Source organism: Centropristis striata, chromosome 9, assembly GCF_030273125.1.
Source record: "Centropristis striata isolate RG_2023a ecotype Rhode Island chromosome 9, C.striata_1.0, whole genome shotgun sequence".
NCBI classification, from domain to species: Eukaryota; Metazoa; Chordata; class Actinopteri; order Perciformes; family Serranidae; genus Centropristis; species Centropristis striata.
Window position 1 is genome coordinate 507059 of NC_081525.1, and position 23744 is coordinate 530802.

Genomic DNA, 23744 nt, shown 5'->3' on the forward strand with positions numbered 1-23744 from the left:
CTGTGAGGGACTAGGTTGACTCTGAGAGAGACCTGTAGGGACTAGGTTGACTCTGAGAGAGACCTGTAGGGACTAGGTTGACTCTGAGAGAGACCTGTAGGGACTTGGTTGACTCTGAGAGAGACCTGTAGGGACTTGGTTGACTCTGAGAGAGACCTGTGAGGGACTAGGTTGACTCTGAGAGAGACCTGTAGGGACTTGGTTGACTCTGAGAGAGACCTGTAGGGACTTGGTTGACTCTGAGAGAGACCTGTGAGGGACTAGGTTGACTCTGAGAGAGACCTGTGAGGGACTTGGTTGACTCTGAGAGAGACCTGTGAGGGACTAGGTTGACTCTGAGAGAGACCTGTGGGGACTAGGTTGACTCTGAGAGAGACCTGTGAGGGACTAGGTTGACTCTGAGAGAGACCTGTGAGGGACTTGGTTGACTCTGAGAGAGACCTGTAGGGACTAGGTTGACTCTGAGAGAGACCTGTAGGGACTAGGTTGACTCTGAGAGAGACCTGTGAGGGACTAGGTTGACTCTGAGAGAGACCTGTGGGGACTTGGTTGACTCTGAGAGAGACCTGTGGGGACTAGGTTGACTCTGAGAGAGACCTGTGAGGGACTTGGTTGACTCTGAGAGAGACCTGTGAGGGACTAGGTTGACTCTGAGAGAGACCTGTGAGGGACTTGGTTGACTCTGAGAGAGACCTGTGAGGGACTAGGTTGACTCTGAGAGAGACCTGTAGGGACTTGGTTGACTCTGAGAGAGACCTGTGAGGGACTAGGTTGACTCTGAGAGAGACCTGTGAGGGACTTGGTTGACTCTGAGAGAGACCTGTGAGGGACTAGGTTGACTCTGAGAGAGACCTGTGAGGGACTAGGTTGACTCTGAGAGAGACCTGTGAGGGACTAGGTTGACTCTGAGAGAGACCTGTGAGGGACTTGGTTGACTCTGAGAGAGACCTGTGAGGGACTAGGTTGACTCTGAGAGAGACCTGTGAGGGACTAGGTTGACTCTGAGAGAGACCTGTGAGGGACTTGGTTGACTCTGAGAGAGACCTGTGAGGGACTAGGTTGACTCTGAGAGAGACCTGTAGGGACTAGGTTGACTCTGAGAGAGACCTGTGAGGGACTAGGTTGACTCTGAGAGAGACCTGTGAGGGACTTGGTTGACTCTGAGAGAGACCTGTGAGGGACTTGGTTGACTCTGAGAGAGACCTGTGAGGGACTAGGTTGACTCTGAGAGAGACCTGTAGGGACTAGGTTGACTCTGAGAGAGACCTGTGAGGGACTAGGTTGACTCTGAGAGAGACCTGTAGGGACTAGGTTGACTCTGAGAGAGACCTGTGAGGGACTAGGTTGACTCTGAGAGAGACCTGTGAGGGACTAGGTTGACTCTGAGAGAGACCTGTGGGGACTTGGTTGACTCTGAGAGAGACCTGTGGGGACTAGGTTGACTCTGAGAGAGACCTGTGAGGGACTTGGTTGACTCTGAGAGAGACCTGTGAGGGACTAGGTTGACTCTGAGAGAGACCTGTGAGGGACTAGGTTGACTCTGAGAGAGACCTGTGAGGGACTAGGTTGACTCTGAGAGAGACCTGTGAGGGACTTGGTTGACTCTGAGAGAGACCTGTGAGGGACTAGGTTGACTCTGAGAGAGACCTGTAGGGACTTGGTTGACTCTGAGAGAGACCTGTGAGGGACTAGGTTGACTCTGAGAGAGACCTGTGAGGGACTAGGTTGACTCTGAGAGAGACCTGTAGGGACTAGGTTGACTCTGAGAGAGACCTGTGAGGGACTAGGTTGACTCTGAGAGAGACCTGTGGGGACTTGGTTGACTCTGAGAGAGACCTGTGGGGACTAGGTTGACTCTGAGAGAGACCTGTGAGGGACTTGGTTGACTCTGAGAGAGACCTGTGAGGGACTAGGTTGACTCTGAGAGAGACCTGTGAGGGACTTGGTTGACTCTGAGAGAGACCTGTGAGGGACTAGGTTGACTCTGAGAGAGACCTGTGAGGGACTAGGTTGACTCTGAGAGAGACCTGTAGGGACTTGGTTGACTCTGAGAGAGACCTGTGAGGGACTAGGTTGACTCTGAGAGAGACCTGTGAGGGACTTGGTTGACTCTGAGAGAGACCTGTGAGGGACTAGGTTGACTCTGAGAGAGACCTGTGAGGGACTAGGTTGACTCTGAGAGAGACCTGTGAGGGACTAGGTTGACTCTGAGAGAGACCTGTGAGGGACTTGGTTGACTCTGAGAGAGACCTGTGAGGGACTAGGTTGACTCTGAGAGAGACCTGTGAGGGACTAGGTTGACTCTGAGAGAGACCTGTGAGGGACTTGGTTGACTCTGAGAGAGACCTGTGAGGGACTAGGTTGACTCTGAGAGAGACCTGTAGGGACTAGGTTGACTCTGAGAGAGACCTGTGAGGGACTAGGTTGACTCTGAGAGAGACCTGTGAGGGACTTGGTTGACTCTGAGAGAGACCTGTGAGGGACTTGGTTGACTCTGAGAGAGACCTGTGAGGGACTAGGTTGACTCTGAGAGAGACCTGTAGGGACTAGGTTGACTCTGAGAGAGACCTGTGAGGGACTAGGTTGACTCTGAGAGAGACCTGTAGGGACTAGGTTGACTCTGAGAGAGACCTGTGAGGGACTAGGTTGACTCTGAGAGAGACCTGTGAGGGACTAGGTTGACTCTGAGAGAGACCTGTGGGGACTTGGTTGACTCTGAGAGAGACCTGTGGGGACTAGGTTGACTCTGAGAGAGACCTGTGAGGGACTTGGTTGACTCTGAGAGAGACCTGTGAGGGACTAGGTTGACTCTGAGAGAGACCTGTGAGGGACTAGGTTGACTCTGAGAGAGACCTGTGAGGGACTAGGTTGACTCTGAGAGAGACCTGTGAGGGACTAGGTTGACTCTGAGAGAGACCTGTAGGGACTAGGTTGACTCTGAGAGAGACCTGTAGGGACTTGGTTGACTCTGAGAGAGACCTGTGAGGGACTAGGTTGACTCTGAGAGAGACCTGTGAGGGACTAGGTTGACTCTGAGAGAGACCTGTGGGGACTTGGTTGACTCTGAGAGAGACCTGTGAGGGACTAGGTTGACTCTGAGAGAGACCTGTGAGGGACTTGGTTGACTCTGAGAGAGACCTGTGAGGGACTAGGTTGACTCTGAGAGAGACCTGTGAGGGACTAGGTTGACTCTGAGAGAGACCTGTGAGGGACTAGGTTGACTCTGAGAGAGACCTGTGAGGGACTAGGTTGACTCTGAGAGAGACCTGTAGGGACTAGGTTGACTCTGAGAGAGACCTGTGAGGGACTAGGTTGACTCTGAGAGAGACCTGTGAGGGACTAGGTTGACTCTGAGAGAGACCTGTAGGGACTAGGTTGACTCTGAGAGAGACCTGTGAGGGACTAGGTTGACTCTGAGAGAGACCTGTAGGGACTAGGTTGACTCTGAGAGAGACCTGTGAGGGACTAGGTTGACTCTGAGAGAGACCTGTGAGGGACTAGGTTGACTCTGAGAGAGACCTGTGAGGGACTAGGTTGACTCTGAGAGAGACCTGTGAGGGACTTGGTTGACTCTGAGAGAGACCTGTGAGGGACTTGGTTGACTCTGAGAGAGACCTGTAGGGACTAGGTTGACTCTGAGAGAGACCTGTGAGGGACTAGGTTGACTCTGAGAGAGACCTGTAGGGACTAGGTTGACTCTGAGAGAGACCTGTGAGGGACTAGGTTGACTCTGAGAGAGACCTGTAGGGACTAGGTTGACTCTGAGAGAGACCTGTAGGGACTAGGTTGACTCTGAGAGAGACCTGTGAGGGACTTGGTTGACTCTGAGAGAGACCTGTAGGGACTAGGTTGACTCTGAGAGAGACCTGTGAGGGACTTGGTTGACTCTGAGAGAGACCTGTAGGGACTAGGTTGACTCTGAGAGAGACCTGTGAGGGACTTGGTTGACTCTGAGAGAGACCTGTGAGGGACTAGGTTGACTCTGAGAGAGACCTGTAGGGACTAGGTTGACTCTGAGAGAGACCTGTGAGGGACTAGGTTGACTCTGAGAGAGACCTGTAGGGACTAGGTTGACTCTGAGAGAGACCTGTGAGGGACTTGGTTGACTCTGAGAGAGACCTGTGAGGGACTAGGTTGACTCTGAGAGAGACCTGTAGGGACTTGGTTGACTCTGAGAGAGACCTGTGGGGACTAGGTTGACTCTGAGAGAGACCTGTGAGGGACTAGGTTGACTCTGAGAGAGACCTGTAGGGACTTGGTTGACTCTGAGAGAGACCTGTAGGGACTAGGTTGACTCTGAGAGAGACCTGTGAGGGACTAGGTTGACTCTGAGAGAGACCTGTGAGGGACTAGGTTGACTCTGAGAGAGACCTGTAGGGACTAGGTTGGCTCTGAGAGAGACCTGTAGGGACTAGGTTGACTCTGAGAGAGACCTGTGAGGGACTAGGTTGACTCTGAGAGAGACCTGTAGGGACTAGGTTGGCTCTGAGAGAGACCTGTGAGGGACTAGGTTGACTCTGAGAGAGACCTGTGAGGGACTAGGTTGACTCTGAGAGAGACCTGTGAGGGACTAGGTTGACTCTGAGAGAGACCTGTGAGGGACTAGGTTGACTCTGAGAGAGACCTGTAGGGACTAGGTTGGCTCTGAGAGAGACCTGTAGGGACTAGGTTGACTCTGAGTCTGTTTATTTTCTGCACTACCTCAGACCTGAAGCTTGTTATCATAGTTTCAGTTTCTTTTTGAACAACTGTTTTTTATTATAAATATTTAACCTGTTTGGTTCTGTTCATTTTTACATGTTGCATTTTTCTTGTTGTTAAAAATATTTCTGTTACATTTTGGGGTCTTTGTTTTTATCCTGGTGGTATCGAGTATCGAGTATTTTCCTGAGTATCGGTATCGAGTTGAACATTTTAGTATGATGACAACCCTGGTACAGACTGATCTGTGTTTCCTCCGTCTCCAGGTGAGGATGTGACGGACCGCCGTGTCCCGTGTCTTGGTGGTGTCCCGGTGTCCTGGTGGGTCTGAGTCCTGGTGGGTCTGAGTCCTGGTCCAGGATGGAGACCTGGACCCCGAACCCCCGGGCCAAGCCGTTCATCCCGCGTCAGCAGAGGAGTCTCTACCTCACCTGGAAGTACCGGCTGACCAACAAGAGGACGCTCCGCCGCTGCTGCCAGGTCCACATCAATCAATCAATCAATCCATCAATCCATCAATCAATCAACCAATCAACCAATCAACCAATCAATCAATCAATCAATCAATCAATCAACCAACCACACTTTATTTGTAGAGCACTTTTCATACGAGAGATGCAACACAGAGCGCTTTACATAAAAAATGAGAAAATAACAATAATAATAATAATAAAAAGATAACCAAACATAGAAACAAGCAAACACCCTCCGCCCCACCCACCTTCATCCCTCCATCCTATTGTTATTATTATTATTATTATTGTTATTAATAATAATAAAAACAAAGCTCCATCTCAACATGGAGCAGTGAGGAAACACTGGAGGCAGACTAGACATTAATTAGATACAATATAAAGTAAGATAAGATAAGATTAAATTAAGTACAATTTTTAAAAAAGCTAGATAAAAAAGATAAAACAATGAATAAATAATTAATAAATAAATAGAACATGATAATATATATATATATATATATATACATACACAGTGTATTTTCTATGTATAGAAATAGACTAATAAATAGTAGCAAATGAATAAATAAGATAAGATGTTATAACATTAAGATGCATGAGCAGAAAAATCTCTAAAAATGGTTAAAGTAAAAGCCAAATTAAAAAGATATGTCCACACTGTCTCTCTCTCTGTCCCTGCCTGTCTGTCTGCCTGCCTGTCTGTCTGTCTGTCTGCCTGCCTGTCTGCCTGTCTGTCTGCCTGTCTGTCTGTCTGCCTGTCTGTCTGTCCTCCAGGCCGGTGCTGTCCTCTTCCTGCTGATCACCGTCATCGTCAACATTAAACTGATTCTGGACACGAGGAGAGTCGCCAACGAAGACGCAGCAGCTCAAGAATACGGTGAGAAACCAGAGAAACCAGAGAATCAGCCTGTTACGGCTGACTGAACTCACTCACTCTTTATATTATGTATTATATGTATGCATACATTATTAATATGTATTTTAATCAGTGTTCCAGAGAATAACTGCACAGAAACACATCTATAATCCATGCAGGATGTTAGTTTATGTGCAAAAACTTGAACATTTCTAAATGTTCAAAGCTGCAGAAAAAAATAAAGAAAACTTATTCCTGTTTTTCTTGGATTGTTTATATTTATTGAACTATTCCCTTTAATATTCAGGGAGACCACATGGTGCCTATAGATTCATTAGATCTTCTAGTTTCAGATGATACCAGGAGATTCCTAAAGTCATCCACTACAGCCTCTGAAAAAATGCATTTAAACCAGGGGTCTCAAACTCAAATTACCTGGGGGCCGCTGGAGGCAGTATCAAAATGACCAAAAAAAGACACAAAATTAGAAAAAAAAGACACAAAATGACAGAAAAAGACACAAAATGACAGAAAAAAACCCTGAATTACTTAAAAAAGAAACAAGATGACGAAAAAAAGACAGAATTACCAAAAAAGACAGTTATTTAAAAAAGACAAATTTACTAAAAAAAGACACAAAATGACCAAAAAAAGACACAAAATTACCAAAAAAAGACAAAATTACCAAAAAAAGACACAAAATTACCAAAACAGTAATTAAAGGGACCTTCCACACACAACACGGTGAAGTGCCATTCATATAAAACTCACATTAAACTTTCATATCAAGGTGGGGGCCACAAAATATCATCACGAGGGCCACAATTGGCCCACGGGCCGCCAGTTTGAGAACCATGACTTAAACCGTTAAATCCCAATATATTGTGTCAATACTCATCATATCACCAAATTATTAAAATCCCAATAATATGGTATGGTGACTCCAGTCTCTGCTCTGTCTCTCTCCAGAGGACACCATCCCCAACATGGAGACGCCCCGCCGGCCGGCCAACGGACGCAAAGTCCTGGACATCGAGGTTTACTCCAGCCGCTCCAAGGTCTACGTGGCCGTGGACGGCACCACCGTGAGTTAAAGGGACTCTCCTCTGGGTTCCTGAAGCTAACGACGTGTTGGACTGAACGTTTGTTGTCGGACTGAACGTTTGTTGGACTGGACGTTTGTTGGACTGGACGTTTGTTGGACTGGACGTTTGTCGGAGGACTGAACGTTTGTTGGACTGAACGTTTGTTGTCGGACTGAACGTTTGTTGTCGGACTGAACGTTTGTTGTCGGACTGAACTTTTGTTGGACTGAACGTTTGTCGGAGGACTGAACGTTTGTCTGAGGACTGAACGTTTGTTGTCGGACTGAACGTTTGTTGTCGGACTGAACGTTTGTTGTCGGACTGGACGTTTGTTGGACTGGACGTTTGTTGGACTGGACGTTTGTTGGACTGGACGTTTGTTGTCGGACTGAACGTTTGTTGTCGGACTGAACTTTTGTTGGACTGAACGTTTGTCGGAGGACTGAACGTTTGTCGGAGGACTGAACGTTTGTCGGAGGACTGAACGTTTGTTGTCGGACTGAACTTTTGTTGGACTGAACGTTTGTCGGAGGACTGAACGTTTGTCGGAGGACTGAACGTTTGTTGTCGGACTGAACTTTTGTTGGACTGAACGTTTGTTGTCGGACTGAACGTTTGTTGTCGGACTGAACGTTTGTTGGACTGGACGTTTGTCGGAGGACTGAACGTTTGTCGGAGGACTGAACATTTGTTCTCTGAACGTTTGTTGTCGGACTGAACGTTTGTTGTCGGACTGAACTTTTGTTGGACTGGACGTTTGTTGGACTGGACGTTTGTTGGACTGGACGTTTGTTGGACTGAACGTTTGTTGGACTGAACGTTTGTTGGACTGGACGTTTGTTGGACTGGACGTTTGTTGGACTGAACGTTTGTTGTCGTTTGTCGAACGTTTGTCGGAGGACTGAACGTTTGTCGGAGGACTGAACGTTTGTTGTCGGACTGAACTTTTGTTGGACTGAACGTTTGTTGTCGGACTGAACGTTTGTTGTCGGACTGAACGTTTGTTGTCGGACTGAACGTTTGTTGGACTGGACGTTTGTCGGAGGACTGAACGTTTGTCGGAGGACTGAACGTTTGTTCTCTGAACGTTTGTTGTCGGACTGAACGTTTGTTGTCGGACTGAACTTTTGTTGGACTGGACGTTTGTTCGACTGGACGTTTGTTGGACTGGACGTTTGTTGGACTGAACGTTTGTTGGACTGAACGTTTGTTGGACTGGACGTTTGTTGGACTGGACGTTTGTTGGACTGGACGTTTGTTGGACTGAACGTTTGTTGTCGGACTGAACTTTTGTTGGACTGAACGTTTGTTGGACTGGACGTTTGTCGGAGGACTGAACGTTTGTCGGAGGACTGAACGTTTGTTGTTGTTGTTCTGCAGGTTCTGGAGGACGACATGCGGGAGCAGGGCCGAGGAATCCACGTCATCGTCCTCAACCAGGCAACCGTCAGTTCATCTTCATCATCTAGTTTTTATTGGTTTACAATTATAGAAAGAAAAGAAACTGTATAAACAGACATTATCTTCAGAGTTTGAACTTCCCGACGGTCCTTGAACGGATCATCAGTTACGAATGTTTCAGTTTTAAAAAGTGACCAAAACTTAGCGTTAAATTAAAGAGGACAGGACAGGAGAGGCTGTTTACACAGAGCAGAGAGGAGAGGACAGGAGAGGCTGTTTACACAGATGATACTTCAATATGTGGAGAAAACTGGTTTTACAACAAATTCAACTTTCTGTCATTCTTACTGTGTTTTTCTGCACAAAGACTCGTATTAGTCATGATTGTGCTGACTCCACAAAGCTGCAGGACTTATAGATTTATATAGATTTTATATGTTGCAGTGAGTAAAATGTAAAAGGAGCCAACAGAAACAGCCGGTTGGGTTGTTTGGGGTGCTGATCAACAAACAGCAGCACTGAACTAATGCTGGTGTCCCTATAAAGGGTTAAAGAGGTTAATAAGTGTGTCCCTGTGTTTGTCTCAGGGTCACGTGATGGCCAAGAGGATCTTTGACACCTACTCTCCTCACGAGGACGAAGCCATGATCCTCTTCCTCAACATGGTGACTCGGGGCCGAGTCCTCATCTTCACCATCAAGGTCAGTAACAGGTCGAGTTTCTGGAGGTTCTCCTGAGAAAAGCCCGATGGAACACCAAAATACCCAAAAACTTTGGATAGAAACGTTTTTTTCTGCTTTCCTGAGGTTGGGGTGTTCCATATCGTATCGTTCATGAATATACCGGTATATTTTAAGCAGTTGAGAGTAAAAAAATGCATATCATGATATTGGCAACATTCCTACTTCTTGACGTAGTACCGCAAGGGTTCCCATTAATGACCTAGACTGTGGCGGCTCCAGAGTCTCATGTGCTGCACGTCACATTTCAACCTACTGAAAGCTACCAAACTAAATACCATCAACCTGTCTGAACTGAATACTATCAACCTGTCCGAACTGAATACTATCAACCTGTCCGAACTAAATACTATCAACCTGTCCGAACTAAATACTATCAAAACTGTCTGGCTGCTCCATGTCCGAGTGGAAATCATATTGATCTGAGGGACAAAGTTTTCTCCCGGGGTGGTGGTAAATTCTGTTCTGAAACATTTAGTCACATAACTGATCAGCTGTTTCCTCTGAAGACTTTCTCTCCAGATTTTTCTCTTTTTGTTATTGTTTTCTCCTCTTCTTCTTCTTCTGCTGTTTAATGACGGTTCAGCCTACAGCGACACATCACACTGCCCCCTGCTGACCGAAGGATGTACTGCAGCTTTGTTTATTGGCTCTGAATGCTGATGGAAACTCACTGACTCACCATTTAGCTTCAACTTTAATGGAAACACGTCTGCTGACTCAGCGACGAGTCAGATCATCATGTGATCATCATGTGATCATCATGTGATCATTGTGTTTGTGTCCTGCAGGATGAGGGGACGTTCCACCTGAAGGATGCTGCCAAGAACCTGCTGAAGAGTTTAGGCAGCCAGGCGTCCCTGAACCTGAGCTGGAGGGACATGTGGACTCTGGTGGTGAAGAAAGGAGGTAGAGGAGCTTTATCTTCATCTAACCCTGGTTACATGTTTGGAAGCTTCATGATGCGGAAAAATAATCTTATTGTGATAATCCTGACATAATGTATACGTGATCGTTATTGTCATTTTATTTATTTTTTATTTCAGTTCACCGTGGAGGTGCATGTACGATCCCTTTCTCTCTTTCTGTTCTGAGTAATTTAAACATATTGTTTCTCATTATTATTACAGAATGAAATGTGCAGCATTTGTGTCAAGCAAGCAGCATTTTATTTTCTTCTGCAAGCATCCGTACCAAACAAAATGTTTTGTCTTAATTCTGTAGATTAAAGTTCACCGCCAAACTCTGCGCTGCTGCCACATATTCCACATGTAACAGCAAGAAGGTGATAGTCTGAGTGTTTGTGTCTGCAGGTCAGGTGTACGGAGAGAAGCACACCAAGTCTGCAGCTCTGTCCACGTGGGGAGACCCGGTGCTGCTGAAGACCGAGGTGCAGCTCACCGCCTCAGAAGGTAACGGACACTTCATGTTGCTGCTGTTCTCGGCCTGATGTTGGGCCTAGTGTTGGGGCTGGTGTCGGGTCTGAGGTTGGGCCCGGCGTTGGGCCCGGTGTTGGGCCCGGTGTTGGGCCTGGTGTTGGGCCTGGTGTTGGGACTGGTGTCGGGTCTGAGGTTGGGCCCGGTGTTGGGCCTGGCGTTGGGCCTGGTGTTGGGCCCGGTGCTGGGCCCGGTGTCGGGCCCGGCGTCGGGCCCGGCGTTTGCCCCGGTGTTGGGCCCGGCGTTGGGCCCGGCGTTGGGCCCGGTGTCGGGCCCGGTGTCGGGCCCGGTGTCGGGCCTGGCGTTGGGCCTGGTGTCGGGCCTGGTGTCGGGCCCGGTGTTGGGCCTGGTGTCGGGCCTGACGTTGGGCCTGGTGTCGGGCCTGCTGTTGGGCCTGGTGTCGGGCCCGGTGTTGGGCCTGGTGTTGGGCCCGATGTTCAGCTGTTACCAGACTGACTGAGTCTCTGGTCCTGCAGAGGCAGAGTGCCACTGGGCCGACACGGAGCTCAACAGGAGGAGGAAGCTGTTCTGCAGTAAAGTGGAAGGATACGGCAGCATCTGCAGCTGCAAAGACCCGGCGCCCATCGAGTTCAACCCCGACCCGGTAAGATACACCTGATACACGTCTTTGTTTCATCCTGCTGCTCAGCAGACAGAGAGTTAAGAGTCAGTTACTTCATGGCATAATCAATCAATCAATCAATCTATCAATCAGACTTTATTTGTATAGCACTTTTCATATAAGATACATGTAACACAGAGTGCTTCACGTACAAAAAGGAAAAAATAAAATAAAACATTGAAAGGTTCATACCAGAACCTCTCTGTTCATACCAGAACCTGTCTGTTTATACCAGAACCTGTCTGTTTATACCAGAACCTGAGGATTGTGTGAAGACGAGTCTGAAACATTGAAGCGTTTGGTGATAGATTGATTGAGGCTTCCTGTTTCTTTCTGTCTCTGCTAATATATCTGAAGATTGATATTATTATTATAAACATACATGGACTGAGATCATTAACTCAGGAGTTATTTTTCAATCCCAGCAGACATGCATGTTTTATTTCATAGTGAAAGAAAGATTTCAGATGTTCTGGTGGCTGACAGTAAATCTCCTTCTGTATATTTTCTGTCTCCAGCTGCCCAACAACAACGTCTTCAGTGTCCCGGTGGCCGTCATCGCAGGGAACCGACCCAACTACCTGTACAGGTAACCTCTGGAGCTACAGCAGCTTCTACAGGAAACAAGACACATATCATTATAAAACTGTTTCCTTTCACAGCCAGTCAGAGTGACGCCTCTGACAATATTTGTTTGTATTTCATAATTCAACGTCTCTTAGCTTAAAGAAATAAAGATAAATGAGCCTCAGTAAATATATTAAATATATTATATAATAAATATTACTTACCGATCTCTATTTACTTTAAATGCATTTCTGTTTTTAATTTATTTTTGAACCTATCTCTACTGCATCTCTATCTGTCTACTTACTAAAGACTTGTTGCTTTTATACTTCATATTGTTGTTGTATATTTAGTATAGCACACTTTTAACCCTATAAAGCCAAGTGTATCATGTATCGTGATATTTTTTGTCCTGATAAACCTGATGTATACATGTGTTGAAGATAAACAAACTGAGCAACAAATTGCACAAAAATACCAGATGTAGCAACAATAATCTGCAGGTTCCTCTGGAGGATCTGTCACTGCTGCAGGAAAACTTCATATCAGCTGTTTATGTTGTGTTAGATGGAAAAAAATATTTTGTATGTTTGAGGAAAATGTTAAAGGAAACACGATGTATCAAATATGATACAAATCAGAATGAATATATGCAAATTGATATTTATTTTTATTTTTAATTTGTCAGCAGGTTTAATAAACACTCCAGATTTAAGGAATTAGAATTTTCTGGCAATTATTTCATGGTTCAAGCTTTATAAGGTTGGCTTCATTTTTTACACAGCAGCAACTGTAAGAAAAGCTACAACGTCCCCTGGGGATCAATGAAGTATTTCTGATTCTGAACTTGTTGTTTAGAATAAACCCAGTTTATGAACAATAAAGTGATCTAACAGGAATAATAATAATAATAATAATGTTGCTGTGTGTTGTCAGGATGCTGCGGTCTCTTCTCTCAGCTCACGGCGTCAACCCGCAGATGATCACCGTCTTCATCGACGGATATTACGAGGTACCAGCTTCTGTTTCCTCTCATATCATCATCATTATTATTATTATTATTATTATTATTGTTATTTTTAGGGTCCGATCACTAACAGTGGAGGGCGATGTTGAAATTGGTTCGTTTATTATTATAACAGCAAAGAATCACTTTTTTAAGGGCTTTATCATTTTCCAAAACTCACCAAACTTGGGATGGAATTGAGCCCAGTTGAAAATTTACATATTTCATTGGTTTCAGAAATGGGCGTGGCTAAATGACCTACTAGCGCCCCCTAGAATTGAGCCCCAAAAACAGGTTTGTCATAGAGACACAAAATTTGGTCCATTCATGTATCATGGGAAGACGCACCAAATAGTCTCAAGAAGCCATACCCTAAAACGAAAAGGAAGTCGGCCATCTTGGATCAAAAATGGCGTTTTAGACGTTTTTCGCCATTTCCACGCCGCATTCTGTAACAAACTCCTCCTACAGATTTAATCTAATCCACTTCAGACTTGGTCAGTACCTTCAAAAGGCCTTTGACATCAAAATATATTAAAAGCTTTACTGACCCTCGCACTATGTGGGTGTGGCATGGCGGCAAAATATGGCATTTGGCATAAAACACGAGCCCTTATAACTTGACTATACATTGTCCAATCTGCCTTCAACTGGTCATGCATGATGATGGTCCATCACTGACCAGTTCTACATAACAATATTTCACAAAGTCCCGCCCTTTTTGATTAGCCACGCCCCCTTTTCCTAACTAATGAACCATTTGTCGTAGAGACTTGTATGAGGTGTCAGTAAAGAGAGTCCTTGATTACCTCGCTTGCAGCTTTAATTATTATTATTATTATTATTATTATTATTTTTATTACAGTTGACAGGGGAAAGACCGGTCAGAACGTGGTAAAATGTTGATTTAAGTCAGAACAGCAACTTTTATCTGAGCTGTTTCAGTCTGTTGGAGAAACAGAAATGTGGAAACGAAATCTTTTGGTTTTATTCAGTAGTTTTCCCTGCTGGATTAATAAGCTGTGTGTGTGTGTGTGTGTGTTTAGGAGCCGATGGATGTGGTGGAGCTGTTTGGACTGAAGGGGGTCCAACACACTCCCATCAGCATCAAGAACGCCAGAGTGTCCCAGGTAAACAACAACAACCATGACTATACAAACGTGTTGTAAACAGAGGAGCATTTATTTACTCTGGTGGACTGAAGGACAATCTGAGCTACTTTTCTTTACTTGATTATTTCCATTTTATGTAACTTTATATTTCTACTCCACTATATTTATCTGACAGCTTTAGTTACTTTTCAGGTCGAGATTTAACATGGTTTAATAAATGATTATTATTATTATGAAGTAGCTAATATGAGCCCTACCCTGAGAGATTTAAAACTATGCTCACATAAATGAATCAATAATAATAATAATCCAATAATATACAGTCACGGAAAAAAATATCAGATGGCTGGTACAACTAAAGACACATTTGTTTGGACAAATATAATGATAATATAATATAAATATATATAATAATAAATATCTGATAAGAGTTTAATTTAAGAGAGATTATCAAGAATGTTTCCATGACTGTAGATGTAAAAATGACTAAAAAGGACACACAATTATCGAAATAGACACAAATTTACCAAAAATAGATGTAAAAATAACAAAAAAATTATACAAAATTTTCAAAAAAGACACAAAATGAAAAAAGAATACAGTCGATTTGATTATTTTTTTGGTTATTCCCAATAAACCATGTTAAATGTCTAGATATCAGCTCTTAAATTAAACTCTTATCAGCTATTTGTGTTGTTATCATTATATTTGTCCAAACTAATGAACCTTTAGTTGAACCAGACATTAAAATGAACAAGAAACTGAAGAAAACAAGGAGGTCTGATCATTATTTCCCATGACTGAATTTAGAATATGTAAAACATTCTCCATAACAAGTTCTTTTACTTTTCATGCTTTAAGTACATTTTGATACTTTTGTACTTTTACTTCAGTAGCTTTTGAATGCAGGACTTTTCCTTTGTGTAGTATAAATACTTTTACTGCAGTAAAGTAATCAGATTACTTGTTCTGTGTGTGTGTGTTAGCACTACAAGGCGAGTCTGACGGCGACCTTTAACCTCCACCCAGTGAGTTCCCAGCTGCTCCATCAACACAAACACAAAGTTAAACATAGAGAGATATGTTCTCTCTGAATAAAGAAACCATCTGTTTGAACCTTTCTCACTGTGTTTCTCTTCTTGTTCTCCTCAGGAGACCAACTACGCCATCGTCCTGGAGGAAGACCTGGACATCTCCATCGACTTCTTCAGGTGCGTCCTGCTGGCTGTCCATCACCAAATAAACAAGGACAAGCTGATTATAGTTAACCCTTCATCAGGCGAAGAACTATATTTGGTACCTTCAGTGGATATCTAAATGGGGTCCTCATGTCTCTTGCAAATTTCCTAGATTAAAGTGGCAAATCTACAAGAAAAAAATGTGCAGATGAAAGAGATTTAAAGTGGCAAATCTGCTTGAAAAAAGTTGCAGATTTACGAGACAAAAGTGGGGAAAAACAACTTTTTTCTCCCAGATTCACCACTTTAATCTCATAAATCTGCAAATTTTTTCTGGTAGATTTGACACCTTAATCTCATAAACTTTTTTCTCTAAAGCTGCTTGTATTTAACCCTTCATCAGACGAAGAACTATATTTGGTACCTTCAGTGGATATCTAAATAGGGTCCTCATGTCTCTGTGTTTGGTCGTAGAACCACATGGACTCGAACCATGACGGCATGTTAAGGCCAAGTATCAATAAAAATACAAACGGGGGGAGTTGCAAATTTCCTAGATTAAAGTGGCAAATCTACAAGAAAAAAATGTGCAGATTTAAGAGATTTAAAGTGGTAAATCTGCTTGAAAAAAGTCACAGATTTACGAAACAAAAGTGGGGAAAAAACAACTTTTTTCTCGCAGATTCACCACTTTAAATCTCATAAATCTGCACATTTTTTCTGGTAGATTTGACACCTTAATCTCGTAAACTTTTTTCTCTAAAGCTGATTATATTTAACCCTTTATCAGGTGAAGAACTATATTTGGTACCTTCAGTGGATATCTAAATGGGGTCCTCATGTCTCTGTGTTTGGTCGTAGAACCACATGGACTCGAACCAGGAGAACTTGACTATGACGGCATGTTAAGGCCAAGTATCAATAAAAACAAAAATACAAACTGGGGGTAAGAGTTGCAAATTTACTAGATTAAAGTGGCAAATCTACAAGAAAAAAAATGTGCAGATTTAAGAGATTTAAAGTGGTAAATCTGCTTGAAAAAAGATGCAGATTTACGAGACAAAAGTGGGGAAAAAACAACTTTTTTCTCCCAGATTCACCACTTTAATCTCATAAATCTGCACATTTTTTCTTGCAGATTTGACACCTTAATCTCATGAACCTTTTTCTCTAAATATGACCCCCCTCCCCCAGGTCTGTATGTTTTTTTTAATACATATTCTGGCAGTATGTAATATCCTCCAATATTCTTTATTAATATTTGCTAGTATTGAGTGTCCTATTAAGGGTTAATAATGATACATTATTATGATTAAATATAATCATCTTCTGGTCCTTAATGATGTGTGAGTCCAGTGGTTCTGTTTCAGGAACAGTCTGTTTGTTGTTTCCATGAAGGGAAACTGTGTTTCACAACAACATAAAACACATAACAAATACATATACAGTGAAAGTAACATACACATTTATTTAAATTTATTTTTGGACACATTTTAATTGATACATGTAGAATAATTAAGAGATTCTGACAGAAATATCAACATTTTATGTTTTTAGACCATTTTTAAAATGTGAATTTTCTTTCTACAAAAAAAAACTATTACTATTTATTAATTTACATTCAAATAGACTGTTTTATAGTTTTATTTATCAATTATTTTTTGTGGGAGCCTGCAGCTCCCAGAGGCTCCAGCAGGGGGCAGCAGATCCTCACACATCGAGCCTGAGATTCTTTTATTATCACAGCTAGAAACATCCTGATTCTGAAGTTAGAATAGTTTGGGATTTTACATTAGTTTTAGTTTTAATTTCGTTGTCAATTTTTATTTTTAAATGTGTTAGTTTTAATGAGTTTTTAAGAGTGAGTTTGCTAGTTTTAGTTTAGTTTTTATTATCTTTAGTTTTTTTTTAAATGGGGTATTTGTTGGGTGCCAGATTCCAAAAAGTCACAATAAATGTTGCCTGTTTGTCAATTTTTTCTTGTAAATTTGAGAAATTTTCCCCGTAAATTTGTCACTTTTTTTCTTTCAATTTGTCACTTTTTTCATGTAAATTTGAGATTTTTTTTCTTGTAAATTTGTCACTTTTTCCTTTAAAGTTGTCACTTTTTTCTCGTTAATTTGTCACTTTTTTCTTGTAAATTTGTCACTTTTTTTCTTGTTTTAGTTAGTTTTTTAACCACAAAATACAGTTTCAGTTAGTGATCAGTAACTTGAGTTTGAGACTCCTGGTTTAGGGACTGGAGGGGGGGCAGGTCCAGCGTCGGTGTGTTAACAGAATCCACCACAGAATTTACAAGAAAACTGACAAAATGAGACGCCTTGAGTAAAATATACAAGAAACCTTATTCTCCTTTAAAATAATTCCTAAAATATTCAATGATATAGATATAGAAACGTGTGTCTTTTGTTTGTGTTTTTGGTTTCCTGGCCGCTTTATACTTTCCTCATTTGAAAAAAAAGAGAAATCAGACTGATAGCCGAGTGTTTGTGGAGAGAAAGGAGCCATGCATGTGATGTAATAAGGACAGACTGGAAGATGATAACAGAGACAGACATTAATGCAGGAAGTTGAGAGATTAGAACCAAAAGGCTGCAGCTCCCAGAGGCTCCAGCAGGGGGCAGCAGACCCTCACACAGCAGCCTCTCACTCTTTATTATCACACCTGTAAACCAGCATCAGGCAGCTTAGAGAAATATAGGAAACTGTCTCAGAAAGATCAGTATTTTATTATAGAAGGTCTAGAGAGGTGAAGTTTCCTCTTCAACACACCGGAAGCTTCCTGCTCAATGCAACAAGCTGTTGTAATCATCACTAGTTGTTATTAATATTGATTGTTTGTCTCCAGCTTCCTGAGTCAGACGGTCCACCTGCTGGATGAGGACGACAGTCTCTACTGTATCTCAGCCTGGAACGACCAGGTGAGACAACACACCTGGACACTCACCGCTAAACACTCCTCCTATCAAATCATTATCAGCTGTTATCAGCTCATTATCATCTTATTATCTGCTCATTATCAGCTCATTATCAGCTCATTATCATCTTATTATCTGCTCATTATCAGCTCATTATCAGCTCATTATCATCTTATTATCTGCTCATTATCATCTTATTATCATCTCATTATCAGCTCATTATCAGCTCATTATCATCTTATTATCAGCTCATTATCAGCTCATGATCGGCTCGTTATCAGCTCATTATCAGCTCATTATCAGCCATTGTCAGCTCATTGTCAGCTCAGTATCTTATTATCAGCTCATTGTCAGCTCATTAACAGCTCATTATCAGCTCATTGACATCTCATTATCATCTTATTATCAGCTCATTATCATCTTATTATCAGCTCATTATCGGCTCGTTATCGGCTCGTTATCGACTCGTTATCGACTCGTTATCGGCTTGACATCAGCTCATTATCAGCTCATTGTCATCTCATTATCATCTTAGCTCATTATCAGCTCATTGTCATCTCATTATCATCTTATTAGCTCATTATCAGCTCATTATCAGCTCGTTATCGGCTCGTTATCGGCTCGTTATCGACTCGTTATCGGCTTGACATCAGCTCATTATCAGCTCATTGTCATCTCATTATCATCTTATTAGCTCATCAGCTCATTATCAGCCATTATCAGCTCATTATCATGTTATTATCAGCTCATTATTGGCTCATTATCATCTCATTATCAGCTCATTATCAGCCATTGTCAGCTCATTATCTTATTATCAGCTCATTATCATCTCATTATCATCTCATTATCAGCTCATTATCAGCTCATTATCAGCTCATGATCATCTTATAAGCTCATTATCGGCTCATTATCAGCTCATTGTCAGCTCATTATCATCTCATTGTCATCTCATTATCAGCTCATTGTCAGCTCATTGTCAGCTCATTGTCATCTCATTATCAGCCATTGTCAGCTCATTAAAATGTCTTTATCAATTAATTATCATCTCATTAAGTGCCCCTTATCACCTTGTTATCATCTCTTTTTAATCAGTTATTTACCAGTTATTTATCAACTCGTTACCACCTTGTTATCATCTGGTGACAGACAGACAGATTTGATTGATTGATTGATTGATTGATTGATTGATTACTTTATTCATCCCTGAAGGGAAATTGGGCTGTCACAGCAGTCCAGTATTCAAGTACAATAAAATACAATAGAATAAAATACTGAGGTAGCATAAATAAAAACAACAATAGAAAAAAACACAGATTACAACAAGGACACTTAAGAAGTTAAAAAGAAAAGAAGATCAGTTGGTAGGTAGATGATGGTGATTATACTGGTGATATGATGGCAACAATGCTACAGTGACGATATATAATAATAATAATAATAGTACAGTATATAATATATAATATAATATTTAATAATAAATAGTAACAATATGATATCAGCTCTTAATGAGCTCTGTCTGTCTGTTAAAAGTCTGCCAGGATTTCTTTCTCTAAGTATTGATCTGTCCACATGTTGATCACACTGGTTATCCTAGAAACATCAGCTGTGGGTTTGTGGCTCCCAGACTGGATTTACTGGTTGTTGGTGAAGAGTTCAGGTGTGTGTGTGTGTGTGTGTGTGTGTGTGTGTGTGTGTGTGTGTGTGTGTGTGTGTGTGTGTAGGTGTTGCGTAAGTGACGTCTGAATGTCAAAAGCTGAACAATAGAAGAAGCTGTGAGCTGATCTACCAGTCTGGTCCTGAGGCTGAAACATGGATCCTGTTCTAATAGAGTCTCTCAGGTTCTGACCTGCAGGAACACCTGATCCAGGAACCTTCACGTGTCCCTGACTGCTGCTGCTGTTGTTGTTGTTGTTGTTGTTGTTGTTTCAGGGCTACGAGCACACGGCGGAGGACCCGGCGCTGCTGTACCGGGTGGAGAGCATGCCGGGGCTGGGCTGGGTCCTGAAGAAGAGCCTCTACAAGGACGAGCTGGAGCCCAAGTGGCCCACACCTGAGAAGGTGCTGCTGAGGGTTTAACCCCTTCAGGCCTAAAACGGCTGTAAAAACACCTGTAAACCTCTGATTGGTGTTTTTAAAATCAGCCCCTAAAACCTGAAGTTTCTCTGTAAATCCAACAGAAGTGTCAACTCTTCTACTGAATAATAGATTTTTCAGCCTCTGTAGCAGATAGAAATGAAATTCATAAAGTATCTGAGAGCTTATAGCTGTTATATCTGAGCTCCCTCCGCTATAGTCGTCTCCACCATGATTTATAAGTTCTGGAAAAGTCCCATGATGCATTGGGACACTCCCACATGGATTCTCTTTTTGTGGCTTTTTTTAGTCATTTTGTGTCTTTTTTAAGTGATTTTGTGTCTTTTTTAGTCATTTTGTGTCTTTTTTGTTCATTTTGTGTCTTTTTTTTGTTCATTTTGTGTCTATTTTTGTTCATTTTGTGTCTTTTTTTGTTCATTTTGTCTTTTTTGTTTATTTTGTGTCAATTTTTGTTCATTTTGTGTCTTTTTTTGTTCATTTTGTGTGTCTTTGTGTCTATTCTTGTTCATTTTGTCTTTTTTTGTTCATTTTGTGTGTCTTTGTGTCTATTCTTGTTCATTTTGTGTCTTTTTTGTTCATTTTGTCTTTTTTTTGTTCATTTTGTGTCCTTTTTTGTTCATTTTGTGTCTTTTTTGTTCATTTTGTGTCTTTTTTTGTTCATTTTGTGTCTTTTTTGTTCATTTTGTGTCTCTTTGTGTCTATTTTTGTTCATTTTGTGTCTTTTTTTGTTCATTTTGTGTGTCTTTGTGTCTATTCTTGTTCATTTTGTGTGTTTTGTTCATTTTGTGTCTTTTTTGTTCATTTTGTGTCTTGTTTTGGTCATTTTGTGTCTTTTTTGTTCATTTTGTGTCTTTTTTTGTTCATTTTGTGTCTTTTTTGTTCATTTTGTGTCTTTTTTTTTGGTCATTTTGTGTCTTTTTTTTGGTGATGATTTCAAAGTTCTGGAAAAGTCCCATGATGCATTGCGACACTCCCACATGTATTCTGATGCATTTCATTGGCCAAGAGACCGTAAATAGGTGGAAAAAACTACAAATACTACAAAACCACGTATCCTCTTTCCACTTTAATGGTAGAATAACACAACAGCTCCCAACAGGTTTAATGGTAGAAATGTGGTAATGCGTTCCCGCCTTAAATGGGTTAGGACAGGGGTCTCAAACTCAAATTATCTGGGGGCCGCTGGGGGCAGTATCACAATGACCAAAAAAAGACACAAAGTTACTAAAATAAAAAATACACAAAATGACAGAAGAAAAACTAAATTACTTAAAGATGACGGAATGACCAAAAAACCCCTCAAAATTACCAAAAAAGACACAAAAAAAGGCACCAAAAAAATACGTAAAATGTTGAAAAAAAGATGTAAAAAGTTGAAAAAAGACATGATATAACCACAAAAGACGTGAAACAACGAAAGAAAAAATACGTAAAATGACCAAAAAGAAATATAAAATGAACAAAAAAAGACATAAAAAGACCCAAAAAAAAGACACAAAATGACCACAAAACCCCACAAAATGACCAAAAAAGACACTAAATGACCAAAAAATACACAAAATGACAGAAAAAAAACTAAATTACTTAAAGATGACAAAATGACCAAAAAAGACACAAAAAATATGTAAAATGTTGAAAAAAATACGTAAAAAATTGAAAAAAGACATGATATAACCACAAAAGACGTGAAACAACGAAAGAAAAAATACGTAAAATGACCAAAAAGAAATATAAAATGAACAAAAAAAGACATAAAAAGACCCAAAAAAAAGACACAAAATGACCACAAAACCCCACAAAATGACCAAAAAAGACACTAAATGACCAAAAAATACACAAAATGACAGAAAAAAAACTAAATTACTTAAAGATGACAAAATGACCAAAAAAGACACAAAAAAGTTGTAAAATGTTGAAAAAAATACGTAACAAGTTGAAAAAAGACATGATACAACCACAAAAGACGTGAAACACCCAAAGAAAAAAGACGTAAAATGACCAAAAAGAAATATAAAATGAACAAAAAAAGACGTAAAAACACCAAGAAAAGACATGAAATAACAGCGTTGGAGTCCCGTGTAAAAACAAAAGTAAACCACTTTTTAAATGTCATCATTGTGTGTGTAGCTGTGGGACTGGGACATGTGGATGAGGATGCCTGAACAGAGGAAGGGCAGAGAGTGCGTCATCCCTGACGTGTCCCGATCCTACCACTTCGGCATCATCGGCCTCAACATGAACGGATACTTCCACGTAAGACCTCAACTCGTATATACAATCAATATATAATCAATATATAATCAATATATAATCAATGACCAGAGACACGTCCAGCTGCTGCTACAGCTCTAACTCACTTAGACACATTACTGCTGCAGAGAGACAGAGAACATTTATCTGCTGCTTCAGTTCTTCACCATCATCTTCTGTTCTGTCTCCAGGAGGTTTACTTCAAGAAACACAAGTTCAACACGGTCCCCAACGTGCAGCTGAAGAACGTGGACAGGTACGTGTGTGTGTGTGTGTGTGTGTGTGTGTGTGTGTGTGTGTGTTGACTTGCTGAAGTGTGTGTGTGTAATAATCCTCTCTGCTGTTCACAGCTTAAAGAAAGATGCTTATGAGGTGGAGATCCACAACCTACTGAGGTGAGACTCAAAGACTCAGAGACACAAAGACTCAGAGACACAAAGACTCAGAGTCACAAAGACTCAGAGACACAGAGACACAAAGACTCAGTGACACAAAGACTCAGTGACACAAAGACTCAGAGACACAAAGACTCAGAGACACAGAGACTCAGAGACACAAAGACTCAGAGACTCAGAGGCACAAAGACTCAGAGACACAAAGACTCAGAGACACAAAGACACAGAGACACAAAGACTCAGAGACACAAAGACTCAGAGTCACAAAGACTCAGAGTCACAAAGACTCAGAGACACAGAGACACAAAGACTCAGAGACACAAAGACTCAGAGACACAGAGACTCAGAGGCACAAAGACTCAGAGACTCAGAGACACAAAGACTCAGAGACACAGAGACACAAAGACTCAGAGACACAAAGACTCAGAGACACAGAGACTCAGAGACTCAGAGACACAAAGACTCAGAGACACAAAGACTCAGAGACACAGAGACTCAGAGACACAAAGACTCAGAGACACAAAGACTCAGAGACACAAAGATTGACATTGACATTATTTAGACGACATCAGAAAGCTTAGATTAGTGTTTTTATATGTGTTTTTTGTCTGTGTGTGTGTGTGTCTGTGTGTGTGTGTGGGGACCAGGGAGGCGGAGGTCCTGGACCACAGTAAGAACCCGTGTGAGGACTCGTTCCTGCCGGACTCTGAGGGGAAGACCTACATCATGTTCATCACCATGGAGACGGAGACGGACACGTCCACCTGGACGGAGCTCGCCAAGGTACCACGCCAGAGAATATAAAACATATATATGATCTATATAAAAACTATAAATATAATCTATATAAAAACTATATATATAATCTATATAAAAACTATATATATAATCTATATAAAAGCTAAATATA

The 23744-nt window shown here is 41.7% G+C and overlaps 1 protein-coding gene across 1 annotated transcript in view; it reads left to right on the top strand.

Moving 5' to 3' along the window:
* The window catches only part of pomgnt1 (protein O-linked mannose N-acetylglucosaminyltransferase 1 (beta 1,2-)), a 30237-nt gene that overhangs the window by 2126 nt on the left and 4367 nt on the right, over positions 1 to 23744 (top strand). The window contains exons 2-20 of the mRNA XM_059340570.1: positions 4968 to 5181; positions 5949 to 6051; positions 7000 to 7115; positions 8496 to 8561; positions 9104 to 9217; positions 10048 to 10165; positions 10570 to 10668; positions 11169 to 11296; positions 11833 to 11903; positions 12818 to 12893; positions 13934 to 14017; positions 14986 to 15027; positions 15152 to 15210; positions 18026 to 18098; positions 20025 to 20153; positions 22317 to 22442; positions 22631 to 22695; positions 22790 to 22834; positions 23482 to 23617. Of these exons, the coding sequence (XP_059196553.1) occupies positions 5062 to 5181; positions 5949 to 6051; positions 7000 to 7115; positions 8496 to 8561; positions 9104 to 9217; positions 10048 to 10165; positions 10570 to 10668; positions 11169 to 11296; positions 11833 to 11903; positions 12818 to 12893; positions 13934 to 14017; positions 14986 to 15027; positions 15152 to 15210; positions 18026 to 18098; positions 20025 to 20153; positions 22317 to 22442; positions 22631 to 22695; positions 22790 to 22834; positions 23482 to 23617 (1770 nt within the window). The 5' untranslated portion in view covers positions 4968 to 5061. The remainder of the gene's footprint in view (positions 1 to 4967; positions 5182 to 5948; positions 6052 to 6999; positions 7116 to 8495; positions 8562 to 9103; positions 9218 to 10047; positions 10166 to 10569; positions 10669 to 11168; positions 11297 to 11832; positions 11904 to 12817; positions 12894 to 13933; positions 14018 to 14985; positions 15028 to 15151; positions 15211 to 18025; positions 18099 to 20024; positions 20154 to 22316; positions 22443 to 22630; positions 22696 to 22789; positions 22835 to 23481; positions 23618 to 23744) is intronic.